The 19,974-nt window shown below is 39.4% G+C and overlaps 1 protein-coding gene across 13 annotated transcripts in view; it reads left to right on the forward strand.

Annotated features, from left to right (window-relative positions):
* The window catches only part of PHACTR4 (phosphatase and actin regulator 4), a 111,214-nt gene that overhangs the window by 64,054 nt on the left and 27,186 nt on the right, over positions 1–19,974 (forward strand). For 5 of the 13 annotated variants that reach the window (XM_082614523.1, XM_082614528.1, XM_082614529.1 and 2 more), the window contains 3 exons: positions 15,382–15,409; positions 16,369–16,539; positions 17,180–17,260. In XM_082614523.1, the coding sequence (XP_082470649.1) occupies positions 15,382–15,409; positions 16,369–16,539; positions 17,180–17,260 (280 nt within the window). The remainder of the gene's footprint in view (positions 1–15,381; positions 15,410–16,368; positions 16,540–17,179; positions 17,261–19,974) is intronic. The other 8 variants (XM_082614532.1, XM_082614533.1, XM_082614535.1 and 5 more) reach the window with 2 other exon arrangements.

Consider the following 19,974-nt stretch of genomic DNA (forward strand, 5'->3'; position numbering starts at 1 on the left):
AGGCTTTTTCCATTGTGCTGGTGTTTCCGTTTCTCATAAGGCAATACTTGGTATAAACATTTCTGAAGGCAGTGCTTTGCATTTGAAGTATTATTGTCTCAGAGATAGCTGGAGACCAGGCTGATAAGTGTAGCCAGAGCTTCAAAGCATATAAGTGAAATGGAAGTCCACTGTCACTAAAAGACTCATTTTCCCAACCTTGTGGGGTTTTGTATAAAATGAAGATGGAAAGGTGGGAAAGATAGATTTAAGTGGATATTCATTAAAGACTTCCTAAATATAAACAAAGTGGGGGAAAGCCTGTGAATCATTTCTTGACATTATACTTTTTTTTTTTAAGATTTATACCTTCTTATACCTTCTCTTTGATTTATGAAGCAGCAGAAAACATGTTCAGGGCTTCCCTGGTGGCGCAGTGGTTGAGAGTCCGCCTGCCGATGCAGGGGACACGGGTTCGTGCCCTGATCCCGGAAGATCCCACATGCCGCGGAGCGGCTGGGCCCGCGAGCCATGGCCGCGGAGCCTGTGTGTCCGGAGCCTGTGCTCCGCAACGGGAGAGGCCACAGCAGTGAGAGGCCCGCGTACAGCAAAAAAAAAAAAAAAAAAAAAAAAAAGAAAACATGTTCAGTCCCAGGGTGCTTCTTTTTCCCCCAGAAATGAAAAATGTTAGTGACTTTAAAGAAAACCATAAAGTGTGGGAACACAGGTAACACGCCCAAATGTGTCTCATGATTTAATGTAATTTCATTTCTAAAGGTATGTTTTCCCCTGAGAACTTGCCAGATGAAATTCCTACAAAGTACTTTTCATATTTTATTGAAACTGAGGCACATGGATCGCAAAGTGAGTCATTCAGCCACAGATTTTTAGGACTGAAATCAGAACTTGACTTACTTTACTTTGATCACCGGGCTGGGTCCATATCAATTCAGTAGCTCAGTTGTTTTGTTTTGTTTTTATTCCCTTAATGAAATCGTTCACATTGGGTTGGCCAAAAAATTCGTACGATGTTAACGGAAAAACCCGAATGAACTTTTTGGCCAACCCAATGGCTAGAAAAGGGTATAGAGGAAAATATAAAGGACCCTCTGGGGCCTCTACTCAGCTTAAGAGATGAAATTAAAAACAGAGTTATAGGGCCTCCCTGGTGGCGCAGTGGTTGAGAGTCCGCCTGCCGATGCAGGGGATACGGGTTCGTGCCCCGGTCTGGGAGGATCCCATATGCCGCGGAGCGGCTGGGCCCGTGAGCCATGGCCGCTGGGCCTGCGCGTCCGGAGCCTGTGCTCCGCAACGGGAGGGGCCACAACAGTGAGAGGCCCGCATACCGCAAAAAAAAAAAAAAAAAAAAACAGAGTTATATCCCACCCCACCCCTCTCTCTATGCCTACATTCCCTTATGATGGCATATTGCTTGTTTGCTCCCAGAGGTAACCACTCTCCTAAATTTGGTAAATTCCCTTTTGGGCCACTAAATTCTCCTGTGGTTTCTACTACAAAGGTGGTTCTCTGTTAACAAGTCAGGATGTAAATCATGCTAGGCATTTATCTATGAGATGGAAATGAAAGGTCTTTGAAAAGCAAGAAATGGGTAAGCAGGTACAACGTACTAATGAGTGGTGATATTTATGAAGAATGCCCATTTAACATCTATATACTAGACAAAAAATTTCATCTCAACAGATAAAGGTTCAAATTTTTTCTGCCTATTAAAAAAAAGTAGGGCTCAGGCTTCCCTGGTGGCGCAGTGGTTGAGAGTCCGCCTGCTGATGCAGGGGACACGGGTTTGTGCCCCAGTCTGGGAAGATCCCACATGCCGCGGAGCGGCTAGGCCCGTGAGCCATGGCCGCTGAGCCTGCGCGTCCGGAGCCTGTGCTCTGCAACGGGAGAGGCCACGACAGTGAGAGGCCCATGTACCGCAAAAAAAAAAAAAAAAAGTAGGGCTCATCATTCATCAATTTTTCCTTCTACCAATAACCCTAATAAAAGTCCTATGAACTGGGGAGTTCCCTGGTGGCCTAGTGGTTAGGATTCTGGGCTTCCACTGCCACGTCACAGGTTCAGTCCCTGGTCTGGGAACTGAGATCCCGCAAGCCGTGCAGCGTGGCCAAAAAAAAGATTTACTGAGATAAAACTTTCAAATAATACTTTGTATTCTCAATCAACATAAAAAGCTGTTTCTGTGTTCACTAGAATCCTTTACTATGTATCATATTAAAACAAACAGCTAAAAAAAAAAACAGCTGATTTAGCACGTCCTTAAATTAGGCACAAGACCAAAGATATTTATTTATTTGTTTAGCTGAGCCGGGCCTTAGTTGCGGCACACGGGATCTTTAGTTGCAGCATGAGAACCCTTAGTTGCGGCATGCATGTGGGATCTAGTTCCCTGACCAGGAATCGAACCCAGCCCCCTGCATTGGGAGCATGGAGTCTTGGCCACTGGACCACCAGGGAAGTACCAAGAATTTTAGTGAACTCTACCCAACCATTTAGGCTGGCACTTTCCTTTTCTCTCTAACTTTCCATTCCCTCTCTCTAGCTCTTTTTTTTTCCCCCATCATATACCTTTCACACAATAATTAGCCTCTTTTTTCCTCACTTTTCCTTTGTATAAGAATATATTGCTTTAAAAGATGTCATATTGTAATACAGGAGTTCCCAATCCCCAGGCCGCATACCAGTATCCCCATCACTCATATTACTGCCTGAACCATCCCCCACGCATCCCCCATCCATGAAAAAATTGTCTTCCACGAAACTGGTCCCTGATGGCAAAAAGGTTGGGGACCACTGTTGTAGTATTTCTTCTTTCCTTCATTCCTTTTCCATCAGTATTCGACTCATTTTACTCTGAAATTTGTTGTTATGTGTTCTCCCACATGAGAATAGGAGTGGTTTTGGGAAAGGTGCTTTAGAAATAATTTTGTCATTTGGAGGCAAAGTTAGTAAGGAGATTGCTGGATGAATAAATTTTAATATAGCTACAGAACAATATTAACATAGAAATAAATAATAGATGGATTAATTAAAAATAAACTTCTTCATGAGACTTGAAAGAAGAGCACTTGGTATTATTTAGTCACCAGAATTATCAGAGACATTTCTCATACCTATCTAGATATAAAAATAAATGCTTCTGAGAAAGAAGGAATAGGTATACTTTCTTCATGTAATCCAGGAATCAAGAGAAAGTGTTAGGGGTCTGTCATGTACTCCTTAACGGATTTTCTGTTGAATACCAATCAAAAATTATTATTCCCTCTTTCTGCTTCAGTAGATTTTCTGAATGGCCTATTGTCACAACAGTGTATTCCCTCTTTCTACTTGCAGGTTAATTTTGATAGGTTTAAAGTTTTTTTCCATGAGAGAATATATTTTCTGGCACCTCACCTTAAAACCTTTCTCTCAACTTAGAACCTTTATCAAAAAAGTATACATATCAAATTGCCAGAGTAAAGCAGCATCACTTCTTGACGCAGTTACGGTCAAAGATCTATTTTCCCAGAGTTGGAACCTCAGACCTAATTGTACCTGCAGGTACAGAGAGAGACCTTCTCCCTGGCTATCTTCTTGAGTGCTTTGCCCAGTTCTATTTCCCAAAGGTCAGAACTATGCAGTATTTCCAAGGGAAGTTATGGGCCTGCTCTAGACAAAGCCTGCTTTGTTCATTAGTGGCAGGTTTTGCTTTCTGTAATTTTGTTGCAGTTTTCTAAAACAGTTTTTTAAATTCAATAATAATCCTCTTTCAGAAGGCAAAAATGAGTATAAGTACAATAGTGTAAGTACCATAAATTAGTGTTCTCCATTTACAGAGTTCTAACGCTGTTAAAATGATTGTATAAAAGCAAGATCTGTTTCAAGCTAGATGGGCATAAAAGATAATTAAACAGAACCATTAGATTATAAAAGTAATTGGCCACAATATATTTAAGTCAAACCATTATGCTGTATACCTTAAACTTAAAAAAAAAAAAAGATAATTGGTACCTCTTGATAATGGAGTATGTATCTCATTGCACAAAGCTATGTATTTTTAAGTTTTGGACAATAACTGATTATTAAAAGTTTTGGGGGTAAAATGAGAGAATTTTATACACTTTAAATCTACACATTTTTTAAGACCTGACAAAGTATAAGAAATAGGTGTGGAACTAAGACAGTCCCAGTAATTTTGTTGCTTATTACTAAGCCTAGTGAAGGGGAGTGGGTAGTGAAGGCTATCTTGTCAACTGCAATTGCCTGTGCCTTACCTTGCCTTCCAACATGAATGACTAATTGGTTGTAAATCAGATTCTCAAATGAACTAGGTTTACCGTTTAACCTTGTTTTATCCCTTATCTCTAGCAAGTAACGTAGGTATAACATGTATCTGTAGCAAATAGTTTATCTGAAGATGAAAAGTGCTAAGTAATTTTTTAATAATACTATACATTTATTTTAAAATCACCTCAGAAATTCATCTGGAACAACTAAACTTGAACTAAAAACCATTGAATTAAATGTTGACCAGGAAAAAAACTGAGGGTTGAAGAAAGAAACTGCTAGAACTCTGAATAATATGTGAAATAAGAAACTAGCCTCTGAAATGTGAGGTGCTACAACTTGGAGGAGGGAGTAAGTAGTTTAAACACCAGGGCGTAGCTTCAGGGTACTTCTCAAACTGGAAACTCCAAACTGTAATTAGTTGTCTTCCTCTCCTAACCTCCACCCCCTCCAAAAAACACCAAGACCTCCAACTCTGTGACTTGCTTTCCTAGTGGCCTGCAGCTGCATGACTTCCTTGGAACACACAATCCTAAAACTATAGCCAGCATTCTACACCCTGTTTTCTGGCAAACAAAGGGAAACAAGGAGGGAAAAGCCACCTTGTTTTGGTTCTCATGGAAAACAGAGTGGGACCATGAGGACATTTTAAATTCCATACTGAGTTTAAATAGAAACAATGGGGTATCCAAATGTGACTCCAAGCCTGTATTTCTTCTGTCAAATTGGAAATGGGGGCTTCCCTGGTGGCGCAGTGGTTAAGAATCAGCCTGCCAGTGCAGGGGACACGGGTTTGAGCTCTGGTCCATGAAGATCCCACATGCCGCAGAGCAAGGCCATTCACCACAACTACTGACTGAGCCTGCGCTCTAGAGCCCGCAAGCCACAACTACTGAAGCCGCGTGCCTAGAGCCTGTACTCTGCAACAAGAGAAGCCACCACAATGAGAAGCCCGCGCACTGCAACGAAGAGTAGCCCCCGCTCGCCGCAACTAGAGAAAGCCCGCACGCAGCAACAAAGACCCAGTGCAGCCAAAAATAAATTAGTTAATTAATTAATTTTTAAAAATTGGAAATGGGAGGGAGATGGTCATAAAATCAGAACTGTTGAGAACAAATATTTGGTTGATGTACAGATTTGCTTATGAACAGTTTCAAATTCACCTCCCTAAGCCCTTTATTTATGAGTACAGAAACAATATTTGAGGTGTAATTGTATCATTAAAAATAAAAAAGATCGGGGCTTCCCTGGTGGCGCAGTGGTTGAGAGTCCGCCTGCCGATGCAGGGGACACGGGTTCATGCCCCGGTCCGGGAAGATCCCACATGCCGCGGAGTGGCTGGGCCCGTGAGCCATGGCCGCTGAGCCTGCGCGTCCGGAGCCTGTGCTCTGCAACGGGAGAGGCCACAACAGTGTGAGGCCCGCGTACCACAAAAAAAATAAATAAAATAAAAAAGATGGTTTCTCAATACCTGAGTATACCTTTTCTTGTATAATTTATTCATCCATCAGTTTCTCTTTCTTTCTACTGCAGTTTTCTAAGCGATGCAATTGAATTTTCTTAAAGTCAGACAAAAATTCACAGTAGGAAGCCTGGATAGTTTCAGTGGATCCAAGAATGCTACGGAGATTAGTGGCTTCAATTAGATCTAATCAGCCACTGCTATCAAGAATTTATGCATACTTTAAAACCCTTTATTCTACAGCTGAAAAGTTTACACCTGGTGAATTTAGATTACCATTAAATTTGGTCTCTAGCTCCTTTAGTACAAGATTGTACTCATGGTGAACAAGGGTGGTATTCTTAAAAGAATGTAGGACTAGAAACTGTTGTTTGGGTGATCCAAATCTACTTACTTTAACGTGTCACTACTCCAAGAAAATGTCGTTGAATGGTTTAATTTGCTTAATACTTCAGACTATGATTTTTATGTAGGAAATATATTTTTTTAAATTTATTTTTGGCTGCATTAGGTCTTCGTTGCTGAGCGCAGGCTTTCTCTAGTTGTGGCAAGCGGGGCCTACTCTTCGTTGCAGTGAGTGGGCGTCTCACTGTGGTGGCTTGTCTTGTTGCGGAGCACGGGCTCTAGGCACGCGGGCTTCAGTAGTTCTGGCACGCGGGCTCAGTAGCTGTGCCTCGTTGGCTCTAGAACGCAGGCTCAGTAGTTGTGGCACACGGGCTTAGTTGCTCCACGGCATGTGGGATCTTCCTGGACCAGGGCTCGAACCCGTGTCCCGTGCATTGGCAGGTGGATTCTTAACCACTGTGCCACCAGAGAAGCCCGGAAATAATTCATTTTTATAGGAACCTAATGTTTAGAAAGAATTGTTTTCTTTTGTGTACTTATATATATGCTGGACTTTATTAACTGTCATGATTTGAAAGCTCCCACTTTCAAAGTAAATTTGTTCTTATTCCAATTAGAAAAGCCATAGGGCTTCCCTGGTGGCGCAGTGGTTGAGAGTCTGCCTGCCGATGCAGGGGACACGGGTTCGTGCCCCGGTCCGGGAAGATCCCTCCCACATGCCGCGGAGCAGCTGGACCCGTGAGCCATGGCCGCTGAGCCTGCACGTCCGGAGCCTGTGCTCCCCAACGGGAGAGGCCACAATAGTGAGAGGCCCGCGTGCCGCAAAAACAAACAAACAAACAAAAAAAGCCATACATGTTCACTGTAAAATAAAAACACACACACACACAAAATATAAGAAACTAGAAGAAGCACAGATATCCTGTAGTCCTATCATCAAATTATATTTACATTTTCGTTTAGTTCTTTCCATTCTCCTTTTTTTTTTGAATTTATGGATTCTATTTTATTTATTTTTTTATACAGCATGTTCTTATTAGTTATCTATTTTATACATATTAGTGTATATATGTCAATCCCAATCTCCCAATTCATCCCACCACCAACACCCCTCCCCGCTGCCCGCCACTTTCCCTCCTTGGTGTCCATACGTTTGCTCTCTACATTTGTGTCTCCTTTTCTGCCCTGGAAACTGGTTCATCTGTACCATTTTTCTAGGTTCCACATATATGCGTTAATATATGATATTTGTTTTTCTGACTTACTTCACTCTACATGACAGTCTCTAGATCCATTCACGTCTCTACAAATGACACAGTTTCGTCCCTGTCTGAGTAATATTCCATTGTATATATGTACCACATCTCCTTTATCCATTCATCTGTCTATGGGCATTTAAGTTGCTTCCATGACTTGGCTATTATAAATAGTGCTGCAGTGAACATTGGGGTGCATGTGTCATTTTGAATTATGGTTTTCTCTGGGTATGTGCCCGGTAGTGAGATTGCTGGGTCATATGGTAATTCTATTTTTGGTTTTTTAAGGCACCTCCATATTGTCCTCCATAGTGTCTGTATCAATTCACATTCCAACCAACAGTGCAAGAGGGTTCCCTTTTCTCCACACCCTCTCCAGCATTTATTGTTTCTAGATTTTCTTATGATGCCCATTCTAACTGGTGTGAGGTGATACCTCATTGTAGTTTTGATTTGCATTTCTCTAATAATTAGTGATGTTGAGCAGCTTGTCATGTTCTTCTTGGCCATCTGTATGTCTTCTTTGGAGAAATGTCTATTTAGGTCTTCTGCCCATTTTTTGGTGGGTTGTTTGTTTTTTTAACATTGAACTGCATGAGCTGTTTATATATTTTGGAGATTAATCCTTTGTCCGTTGATTCGTTTGCAAATATTTTCTCCCATTCTGAGGGTTGTCTTTTCGTCTTGCATGTAGTTTCCTTTGCTTTGCAAAAGATTTTAAGTTTCATTAGGTCCCATTTGTTTATTTTTGTTTCTATTTCCATAACTCTAGGAGGTGGATCAAAAAAGATCTTGCTGTGATTTATGTTATAGAGTGTTCTTCCTATGTTTTCCTCTAAGAGTTTTATAATGTCCAGTCTTACGTTTAGCTCTCTAACCCATTTTGAGCTTATTTTTGTTTATGGTGTTAAGGAGTGTTCTAATTTCATTCTTATACATGTAGCTGTCCAGTTTTCCCAGCACCACTTATTGAAGAGATTGTCTTTTCTCCACTGTATATCCTTGCCTCCTTTGTCATAGATTAGTTGACCATAAGTGCGTGGGTTTATCTCTGGGCTGTCTATCCTGGTCCATTAATCTATATTTCTGTTTTTGTGCCAGTACCATATTGTCTTGATTACTGTAGCTTTGTAGTATAGCCTGAAGTCAAGGAGTCTGATTTCTTCAGCTCTGTTTTTTTCCCTCAAGACTGCTTGGGCTATTTGGGGTGTTTTGTATCTCCATACAAATTTTAAGATTTTTTGTTCTAGTTCTGTCAAAAATGCCACTGGTAATTTGATAGGGAGTGCATTGAATCTGTAGATTGCTTTGGGTAGTATAGTCATTTTCAGAATATTGATTCTTCCAATCCAAGAACATGGTATATCTCTCCATCTGTTTGTGTCATCTTTTTTTTTTTTTTTTTTTTTTGCGGTATGTGGGCCTCTCACTGTTGTGGCCTCTCCCGTTGCAGAGCACAGACACCGGATGCGCAGGCTTAGCAGCCATGGCTCATGGGCCCAGCTGCTTCGCGGCATGTGGGATCCTCCCGGACCAGGGCACGAACCCGTGTCCCCTGCATCGGCAGGTGGACTCTCAACCACTGCGCCACCAGGGAAGCCCCTGTTTGTGTCATTTTTGATTTCTTTCATCAGTGTCTTATAGTTTTCTGAGTACAGGTCTTTTACCTCCTTAGGTATGTTTATTCCTAGGTATTTTATTCTTTTTGTTGCAGTGGTGAATGGGATTGTTTCCTTAATTTCTCTTTCTGATCTTTCGTTGTTAGTGTATAAGAATGCAAGATTTCTGTGCATTAATTTTGTATCCATTTTGCAACTTTACCAAATTCATTGAGTAGCTCTAGTAGCTTTCTGGTGGCATCTTTAGGATTCTTTATGTATAGTATCATGTCATCTGCAAACAGTGACAGTTTGACTTCTTTTCCAATTTGTTTTCTTTTTATTTCTTTTTCTTCTCTGATTGCCGTGACTAGGACTTCCGAAACGATGTTGAATAATAGTGGCGACAGTGGACATCCTTGTCTTGTTCCTGATGTTAGAGGAAATGCTTTCAGTTTTTCACCATTGTGAATGATGTTTGCTGTGGGTTTGTCGTATATGGCCTTTATTATGTTGAGGTAGGTTCCCTCTGTGCCTACTCTCTGGGGAGTTCTTATCATAAATGGGTGTTGAATTTTGTCAAAAGCTTTTTCTGCATCTATTGAAATGATCATATGGTTTTTCTTCTTCAATTTGTTAATATGGTGTATCACATTGATTGATTTGTGTATATTGAAGAATCCTTGCATCCCTGGGATAAATCCCACTTGATCATGGTGTATGATCCTTTTCATGTGTTGTTGGATTCTGTTTGTTGAGGATTTTCGCATCTATATTCATCAGTGATATTGGTCTGTAATTTCCTTTTTTTGTAGTATCTTTGTCTGGTTTTGGGATCAGGGTAATGGTGGCCTCATAGAATGAATTTGGGAGTGTTCCTTCCTCTGCAATTTTTTAGAAGACTTTGAGAAGGATGGGTGTTAACTCTTCTCTGAATGTTTGATAGAATTCACCTGTGAAGCCATCTGGTCCTGGACTTTTGTTTTTTGGAAGATTTTTAATCACAGTTTCAATTTCATTACTTGTGATTGGTCTCTTCATATTTTCTATTTCTTCCTGGTTCAGTCTTGGAAGGTTATACCTTTCTAAGAATTTGTCCATTTCTTCCAGGTTGTCCATTTTATTGGCATAGAGTTGCTTGTAGTAGTCTCTTAGGATGCTTTGTATTTCTGAAGTGTCCCTTGTAACTTCTCCTTTTTCATTTCTAATTTTATTGATTTGAGTCCTCTCCCTGTTTTTCTTGTTGAATCTGGCTAAAGGTTTATCAATTTTGTTTATATTATCAAAGAACCAGCTTTTAGTTTTATTCACTTTGCTGTATTGTTTTCTTTGTTTCTATTTCATTTATTTCTGCTCTGATCTTTATGATTTCTTTCCTTCTACTAACTCTGGGTTTTCTTTGTTCTTCTATCTCTAGTTCCTTTAAGTATAAGGTTAGATTGTTTATTTGAGAGTTTTCTTGTTTCTTGAGGTAGGCTTGTATTGCTATAAACTTCCCTCTTAGAACCGCTTTTGCTGCATCCCATAGTTTTTGGATCGTCGTGTTTTCATTGTAATTTATCTCTAGATAGTTTTTGATTTCTTCAGTGATCTCTTGGTTATCTAGTAACGTATTGTTTAGCCTCCATGTGTTTGTGTTTTTTACGTTTTTTTCCCTGTAATTGATTTCTGATCTCATAGCATTGTGGTCAGAAAAGATGCTTGATATGATTTCGATTTTCTTAAATTTACCGAGGCTTGATTCGTGACCCAAGATGTGATCTGTCCTGGAGAATATTCCGTGTGCACTTGAGAAGAAAATGTAATCTGCTGTTTTTGGATGGAATGTCCTATAAATATCAATTAAATGTATCTGGTCTATGGTGTCATTTAAAACTTGTGTTTCCTTATTAATTTTCTATCTGGATGATCTGTCCATTGGTGTAAGTGAAGTGTTAAAGTCCCCCACTATTATTATGTTACTGTTGATTTCTTCTTTTCTAGCTGTTAGCAGTTGCCTTGTGTATTGAGGTGCCCCTATATTGGGTGCATATAAATTTATAATTGTTATATCTTCTTCTTGGATTGATCCCGTGATCATTATGTTGTGTCCTTGCTAGTCTCTTGTAACATTCTTTATTTTAGAGTCTATTTTATCTGATATGAGTATTGCTACTCCAGCTTTCTTTTGATTTCCATTTGCATGGAATATCTTTTTCCATCCCCTCACTTTCAGTCTGTATGCATCCCTAGGTCTGAAGTGTGTCTCTTGTAGACAGCATATAGATAGGTCTTGTTTTTGTATCCATTCAGCGAGCCTGTGTCTTTTGGTTGGAGCATTTAATCCATTCACGTTTAAGGTAATTATCGATATGTATGTTCCTATTACCATTTTCTTAATGTTATGGGTTTGTTTTTGTAGGTCCTTTTCTTCTCTTGTGTTTCCCACTTAGAGAAGTTCCTTTAGCATTTGTTGTAGAGCTGGTTTGGTGGTGCTGAATTTTCTTAGCTTTTGCTTGTCTGTAAAACTTTTGATCTCTGTCAAATCTGAATGATATCCTGGCCGGGTAGAGTAATCTTGGTTGTAAGTTCTTAACTTTCATCACTTTAAATATATTTTACCACTCTCTTCTGGCTTATAGAGTTTCTGCTGAGAAATCAGCTGTTAACCTTATGGGAGTTCCCTTGTATGTTATTTGTCATTTTTTCCCTTGCTGCTTTTTTTTTTTTTTTTTTTGCGGTACGCGGGCCTCTCACTGTTGTGGCCTCTCCCGCTGCAGAGCACAGGCTCCAGACGCGCAGGCTCAGCGGCCATGGCGCACGGGCCCAGCCGCTCCGCGGCATGTGGGATCTTCCCAGACCGGGGCACGAACCCGTGTCCCCTGCATCGGCAGGCAGACTCTCAACCACTGTGCCACCAGGCAAGCCCCCTTTGCTGCTTTTAATAATTTTTCTTTGGCTTTAATTTTTGTCAATTTGATTACTGTGTGTCTCGGCATGTTTCTCCTTGAGTTTATCCTTCCTGGGACTCTCTGCGCTTCCTGGACTTGGGTGGCTATTTCCTTTCCCATGTTAGGGAAGTTTTTGACTATAATCTCTTCACATATTTTCTCGAGTTCTTTCTCTCATCTCCTTCTGCGACACCTATAATGCAAATTTTGTTATGTTTAATATTGTCCCATAGGTTTCTTAGGCTGTCTTCATTTCTTTTCATTCTTTTTTCTTTATTCTGTTCCACAGCAGTGAATTCCACCATTCTGTCTTCCAGGTCCCTTATCCGTTCTTCTGCCTCAGTTTTTCTGCTATTGATTCCTTCTAGTGTATTTTTCATTTCAGTTATTGTATTGTACATCTCTTGTTTGTTTGTTCTTTAATTCTTCTAGGTCTTTGTTAAACATTTCTTGCATCTTCTCAATCTTTACCTCCATTCTTTATCCAAGGTCCTGGATCATCTTCACTATCATTATTCTGAATTCTTTTTCTGGAAAGTTACCTATCTCCACTTCATTTAGTTGTTTTTCTGGGGTTTTATGTTGTTCCGTCATCTGATACAAAGTCCTCTGCCTTTTCATTTTGTCTAACTTTCTGTGAATATCCCGTTCTCCTTTTTAATGTGTGTTATAGTGTAGGTAATGCAGTGCATGTAACCTCCTACTCTATTTTTAACCTGTATTTGAAAAAATATGTGCATGGCCCTGGCCCCTATTCTAGTTCTAAATAATACCTAGTTAGGGACTTCCCTGGTGATCCAGTGTTTAAGAATCTGCATTCCAATGCAAGGGACATGGGTTCAGTCCCTGGTTGGGGAACAAAGATCCCACATGCCGCAGGGCAAGTAAGCCCGCACGCTGTAGAACCCACACGCCACAACTAGAGATAGCCCCTGCGCCGCAACAGAAGGTCCCACGTGTCGCAACTAAGACCCAACGTAGCCATATAAATAAATAAATAATTAATTAAAAAAAATAATAGGGACTTCCCTGGCAGTCCAGTGGTTGAGACTTTGCCTTTCAATGCATGGGGTACATGTTCCATCCCTGGTCAGGGAGCTGAGATCCCACATGCCTCGTGGCCAAAAAACCAAAACATAAAACAGAAGCCATATTGTAACAAATTCAGTAAAGACTTCAAACATGGTCCACATCAAAAAATAAATAAATAGAGACTTCCATGGTGGTGCAGTGGTTAAGAATCCGCGTGCCAATGCAGGGGATACGGGTTCGATCCCTGGTCCGGGAAGATCCCACATGCCACGGAGCAACTAAGCCTGTGCACCACAGCTACTGAAGCGACCTGCATGCCGCAACTACTGAGCCCGCATGCTGCAACTACTGAAGCCCAAGTGCTTAGAGCCCATGCTCCGCAACAAGAGAAGCCACCGCAATGAGAAGCCCATGCTCCGCAATGAAGAATAGCACCCGCTTGCTGCGACTAGAGGAAGCCCACACATAGCAACGAAGACCCAACGCAGCCAAAAAGAAAGAAAGAAAGGAAGAAAGGAAGGGAGAGAGGGAGAGAGGAAGGAAGGAAGGAAGGGAGGGAGAAAGAAAGAATTAGGTTACGTGCAGAGAATGTCTGCCTCTGTCTCTTTTAACATGCAAAAGTTTTCCAGATAGTAATCTGAAATTGCATTTAACAAGCTGACTAATCATAAGAATTGCCGGGGAAATTTTTTAAAAACAGATTTTTAGGTCCCAGCTCCTGGAGATTCTGTGTTTTGAAAAGGCAACTGGGCTGATTCCAAGTATTTGGAACAGATTTGGGTGTCACAGAAATAATGTTCTGTTTGTCATGAAAGTGAGGAGGGGAGAAGGGGAAGGAAAGGAGAATGTGAGAATATAAGAATATGAATGAATGAATTTGTGATGATAACTGGGTCAGGACTTGGTGTGGCTGAACCTCACTGCCTGATGCAAGAGGCATACCAGTTTCTAAAAGTTTTATGGACATGAAGATTAAACACATTTTCATAAAGCGTCAAAGAAAAAAAGTACTGCTCTCTTTGCTTTTTGTATTCAGAGCCTGGATGGCAGATGCATTCATTTTTATTGTAAGCTGTTGGTATTTTCCACACACACTGTGACTTAATATAAACTGAACTTATTTTGAGTTCATATGCTAGCAGGCATAAATATGTTTGAAAGGATATCATGATTTTCTTGTTTGAATGTATAAGAGAAAGAGGACAGATAAATTTGTTGTTCAATATAATGAAGAACTAAAAGGGTTGAACTAAATCCTACTTTAGAAGGTCATTAGATATCAAAGAAGATAGTGAAAGCAGGCTAGATTGGATATATTTCATTTTAGGACTTTACAGACAGGAACTTTTCTGTGAATATGTTACCACCTAACATTCCTAAAGTTTTTGGCTATTTTTCTTTGTAAAAGCGTCACATAGCACTAATAACCTTTACTTTCATACTGTTAGTTTGGGGTTTTGTTTGTTTTGGTTTGGGTTTTGTTTTTTTATATTATCTTCCCTGTTACTTTTAACCAAACAGGCATTTTCCTGTGTGTCTTTTGGAACTCTGAATTTCACTCACTGGGTGGGTTAGCAAGAGATTTAAAGTTTCAGTCCTTCCTTGTCTCTGTAAGGAAGGCTACTCTTTGAGAATGAACAGCTTATGATACTTACCTCCATTTCTGAAAGTGTTATCATTAACATATATGTTAAATATTAATGTTATGATATCATGAATGGTCTGAAATGTGTCCGGGTCTCATTGAAATTCCACAATTGGTAGAATACTGTCTTAGTTAAAGCACTCACTCTTAAAAACAGTACGATGTGTTCACCCTAGTGCCACCCTTGGCGGTCCATCCCGGGGTACCATTGAGGGGAAATTGTTAGGACAGGAGTTATTCTACGTCTCTAGCAACTAAACTTTAAAAAATATGATCCAATGTTATAACCATGTTCTATTGCATTTCATGTAAAGAATTAAAGTAGTTGAGACCCAAGATGCCCTCAAGTAAAGAAAAGAGTCACTGTCCTCTGTCATCTTCATCTGTTGCACTTCAGGAACCAGACCCCTGTTTTGCCTGTGTCACCTTAGGCATAGCAAAGTAATGCATCAGCAGCCATTGCTGAAGTCGCTCTGATAATTACTGTTGTGTAAATCTTACCTTTATCAACGGACTTCCCTAGACTCAACATCTATCAACTGAAAACAGATTGAATTTGTCAAGTGTTTCTTTAAAAAAATTAGTGCTTGTTGATTGTGTATTTTCTCTTATGAAAAAATATCTATTAAATTAGAAGAGGGTTTTTTTAGTGTATATATTATGCCCTTTTGTCCCCTCCACCTCCAAATGCATTATTTGCTTCAAATGTGAAATTGTTTACCATAAACATGTTAACTTATTACATGTGATTATACAGTATGTGGTCCTTGATGTATTTCTATAAAGTAAAGGTCCCAATTTAATTCCAGGATTGTTATTCCACATGACTCTTTTTTTTCTTCTCCTCTAGACTTCTCCAAAGAACGCTGGGACAGTAGGTGGAGTGCAAAGTTGTATTGTGTTGCCTTCCTGCTTTTTTTGTTGCCTTCCTGCTTTTTTTTATTATTCTTGGCCCAGTCTTGGCTGCTCCTTTCTCTGCCACTAAAGCTCACTCACTAAACCCTGCATGTGTGGTCATTATGAGGGACTCATGGCCTTTCATTTCAATCCTGCACATTTATCATGTCAGTTATGTTTCTTGTCAAATCTTTAGAATCAGGATTGTCCCTAAAACAATATTGTAATAAGCAAACTGAAATCTCATCTCTACTTTCAAAAAAGTTTTCCTTTATTTTGAAGCACTGTCTAATACCCCTGCCCCACCCCGCTCCCCAAGCCCCTTCCAATACTCCAAAACTACCTAAGGTCTTTTTTGCAAAGGGAGAAAATAATCTGATAACATATACAAGTAAGGTGTTAATACTTAAATGTTACCCCCCTCCCTGAACTATTTATATCCTGAAAAAGGAGGGCAGGGAGAGGGCAGTGTTTAACAGAGAATAATGACTCACTCACCGATGGTAGAATTCTCTGCTTCAGTGACACAAGAGATAGTGGTGTTAGCTGAGACAGGCCTTCCCCCATGCCAAGAGGATGAGCATAGCAACAGCAATAGCCTACATTGGGGCAAGATCTCATGCACATTGGGAAGATATCCACATTTGTGCGTGTGTGTGCCTTTAAGAGATTTGAGCTGGTTATGATCATCTCATTGAATTTTTGTCCTAAAATGATGTCAGCTCCGTTTGGTTCCTTTTCCTCCTTAGTAATTTATCTGTTATGGATTTTGATGTTTGGTGTCCATGTGATGTCAAGGAGTCTGTCTGCATGATTATTTTATCATTGCTCTGATCCTTTCCAACTACCACAGGAAGATAGGGGAAGGGACATTTTCAAGATTGTGCTGAAATAATAAATTGGCTGTTCTCTTCCCTTTCTCCCTCTCACCATGCAACAGAAGAAGCAGGTCAGCCCACTGCAGACCCAGGCATGGTCATGGACAGTGTGGAAGCAGGAGACACAACACCTCCTACCAAAAGGAAGAGCAAGTTCTCAGGGTTTGGCAAGATCTTCAAGCCCTGGAAATGGCGGAAAAAAAAAAGTGATAAATTCAAAGAGACATCAGAAGGTGAGATGTTAAGATTTAAATATATGTTCTGAGTTAGAGAGTTCCCCATTGGAAGTACCTAACTTTTTCATTCTCTTCCCAAGTTTCTATAACCCCCTGTTTGAAAAGAGAATTGAATCTTTTAATTAAAAAAACAGGTGGTCACTCACTAAGCCATATATGCTATATCCTCATTCCTAGGTTGGTATTTTGGCAGGGTTCATGTTTATCAATTGAGTGATGAATGGAGCTCCTGAACTACAGCAGATATAAGATGCTTCTTTTTTTCTATTCTGGCCACTTCCTCCCAGAAGAAGTTCATCCATAAGTATCTTACTATTGCAATTTCCATTAAAAAAAGGAGGGACTTCTCTGGCGGTCCAGTGGGTTAGGACTCCTCGCCCTCATTGCCAAGGGCCCGGGTGGTGGGCCAAAAATTTAAAAAAAGGAAAAGCTAAACTTATGAAAGGATAGTTCTTTTTGGAAATGATATTTTCCCAATAGTACAGGTTGTGAATGAAATTAAGTTTTTAAATTCAAAGTTAGTTTTTGTATTCTTTTCTTTCCTAAGAATAGAAAATTGAATCACTTTATTCTTTTACCTAAGGAGGTGAATTTTATCTGCCACATTTCTGAGTGTTGTTTTCCAATTTAATGTTAGTTTTAGAGCGAAAAATATCTATGCGAAAACCGAGAGAAGAGCTGGTTAAAAGAGGGGTTCTGTTGGAAGACCTTGAGCAGGGTGAGTTTGCAAATAGCATATGCCTGCCTCTGTACACTTGGCCTTTGGTTCTGACTAAGTATTTGAATTTTCTTTCTTTATTATTGCTGTTGTTGAGAGGGAAGGGGGCTTTAAAAAACTGTTCATGCACCTGGAATATATATTTTTATAACTTCTGTTAGAAAAGAAAAAGGCAATGCGGTAGAAAAGTCTGCAAAAGCACTGAACAGACAGTTCACTGGAGAGTACGTACAAATGCCCAATAAACAGAAAGGTGGGTTTTTTACTTCATTAGTAATTAAGGGATACAAATTAAAACCAAAATAAAATAGCTCTACGTATAAACTAGAAAACCTAAAATTAATCAGATGACCAAGAACAAGAGTTGATGAGAGTATGAAATAAGTGGAATTCACATACACCTATTGGTGGAAGTGTTAAAGTGGAAGAATCACCTTGAAAAAAAGTTTAGCATAATCTGTGAAAGCTGGAGATATGTAAACCTATGTGCAGTCTTTGGTATATACCCAACAAAAATATGTATACATGTGCATCAGGAGATATGTATAAATATGCTCATAGCAGCAATATTTATTAACAGTAGAGCAAAATTGGAAACAACACAAATGTCCATCAATAGTAAAATATATACATAATTTGTGACACATTGATAAAATGAAATATTATACAGCAGTGCAAACGAACTACACCTACATGGTTTAATATGAATGTCATAAGTAATACTGAGCAATTGAAGTCAGTCATGAAAGAATATATATTGTAACATTTCTGTAAGTGTGAAGAAAAAACAGCGTTTGGAAAAAAAAGAAAATGAGTTTAGTGAACTGTGTTAAGGAGAAAACTGGCCACCTCACAAAGAAAGGCCTAATGGCAGCAATGACTCTTACAAGATAGGAAATAATTAAAAGTTAAACGTGAGTTGAGCTTGAGCTGAGGAATAAAAAGTTCTTCTTGCCCTTTTACTAATTTTTGCTTACAAATTCACTCCAAACATGCTTTTAAAAGATACTTTCAGGGCTTCCCTGGTGGCGCAGTGGTTGAGAGTCCGCCTGCCGATGCAGGGGACACGGGTTCGTGCCCCAGGTCTGGGAAGATCCCACATGCCGCGGAGCGGCTAAGCCCGTGAGCCATGGCCGCTGAGCCTGCGCATCCGGAGCCTGGGCTCCTCAACGGGAGAGGCCACAACAGTGAGAGGCCCGCGTACCGAAAAACAAAACAAAACAAAACAAAAACAAACAAAAAAAAACCCACAGGATAAAAGATACTTTCTCCCAGTAAATGATCTAAAAAAGTGATTATTTAGAAAAGTGGGTTGATTCTCCTGATTATCAAAAGAAAATGGAAACTAACTTTTTGGACTAAAGCTCAGGGGGTTTTAGTGAATGAACTGTTGAAATAAATGCCTTCAAAACAGAAAAAAAAAGAAAAAGGAAAAACTGTTTGGAGATGCATGCTTATGTGGTTAAACTATAATAACATAAAGCAAGGATTATCATAAGAGTTAGGAGAGTGATTGATTGCTTTGTGGGGGAAGGAAAGGGATGTTACTAGGGAGAGAGAGAGGCTTCAGAGCTCTGAAAACGTATTTCCTCATGTCCATGATGATCACACAAGTGTTTTCCTTGTAATATGTCTTTGAAATTTACATTTCTATTTTGTACATTTTTCTCTACTGGTATTAAACTTGACAATGAAAAATACTAAATAATGATAAGGTATTTCTATGGAATTCAGTGGCATACCATCTATATTTGATTTATTTTAAGAAGGCATTTTTAATATAATTTTTAAAGATTACTTTCCATTTACAGTTATTACAAAATATTGGCTATATTCCCCATGTTGTACAATACATCCTTGAGCCTGTCTTATACTCAGTAGTTTGTACCTCCCAGTCCCCCACCCCTTTTTTGCATATAAATGGGCATATATTTTTTGTGGGAATGAAAATATCTAATGAAGAAAAAAATATTAAAACATAAATGAGAATAATTGATTTTTTTGTTTAAGGAATCTCAGCTTAGGGGGTAAACATAAGGGGTAAACCCCTTCCAATAATTGCTGCCTAATTTTCTGTATTAAAGTCCATTTTCTTGCTGAGGAATAAAAAAAGCTTCCTTCACCCTTCCTTCCAAGTACCTACCTTATCTGGCTGCAGTCTTTAACTCTGGAATTGCAGTTCAGTGGTTGGTGAAGGATCCTTAGGACAACCTTTCTCTGTCTCTTTGTACGTCCTCAGCTTTGTGCTAGCTGCAGTACTGTGTCATTTCCTTTTTTTTTTTTTTTTTTCTGAAATGCCAAATTTGTCTCCAGGCCCATATTGCTGCCCTAATCTTTCTTGTTTGTCTGTCATAAAGATCATGTTTTGGTATTTCAACACTCACTGCTGGTTTAATAATGTCAGGACTTTCTCTAATGTGTGACTTTTATGAAGCAGCTTATCAGAAGAGTAAGGCTGTAGTACATTGGTTGCATTTCATTTCTCTTCATTAGAGTTGTTTAGCGTGAGACAAAATATGAAAGCCAAGTTTTAAAAATATATCCTTTGGTTGGTGGAAGAAAGGAACCAAACCAATGAAATACTATACTCTTTAGGTTTTGAACCATTTGAATGTATTACTTATTTGCAAAATTTAATTAAATTATGTACTTATTATCTCAACTATATAAAAGCTTAAGTAGAAAAAACAAGCTTGAAGGAAAAATACTAAAAT

The sequence above is a fragment of the Mesoplodon mirus genome (genome assembly GCF_964341445.2).
Source record: "Mesoplodon mirus genome assembly, chromosome: 3".
In the NCBI taxonomy this organism is placed as follows: Eukaryota; Metazoa; Chordata; class Mammalia; order Artiodactyla; family Ziphiidae; genus Mesoplodon; species Mesoplodon mirus.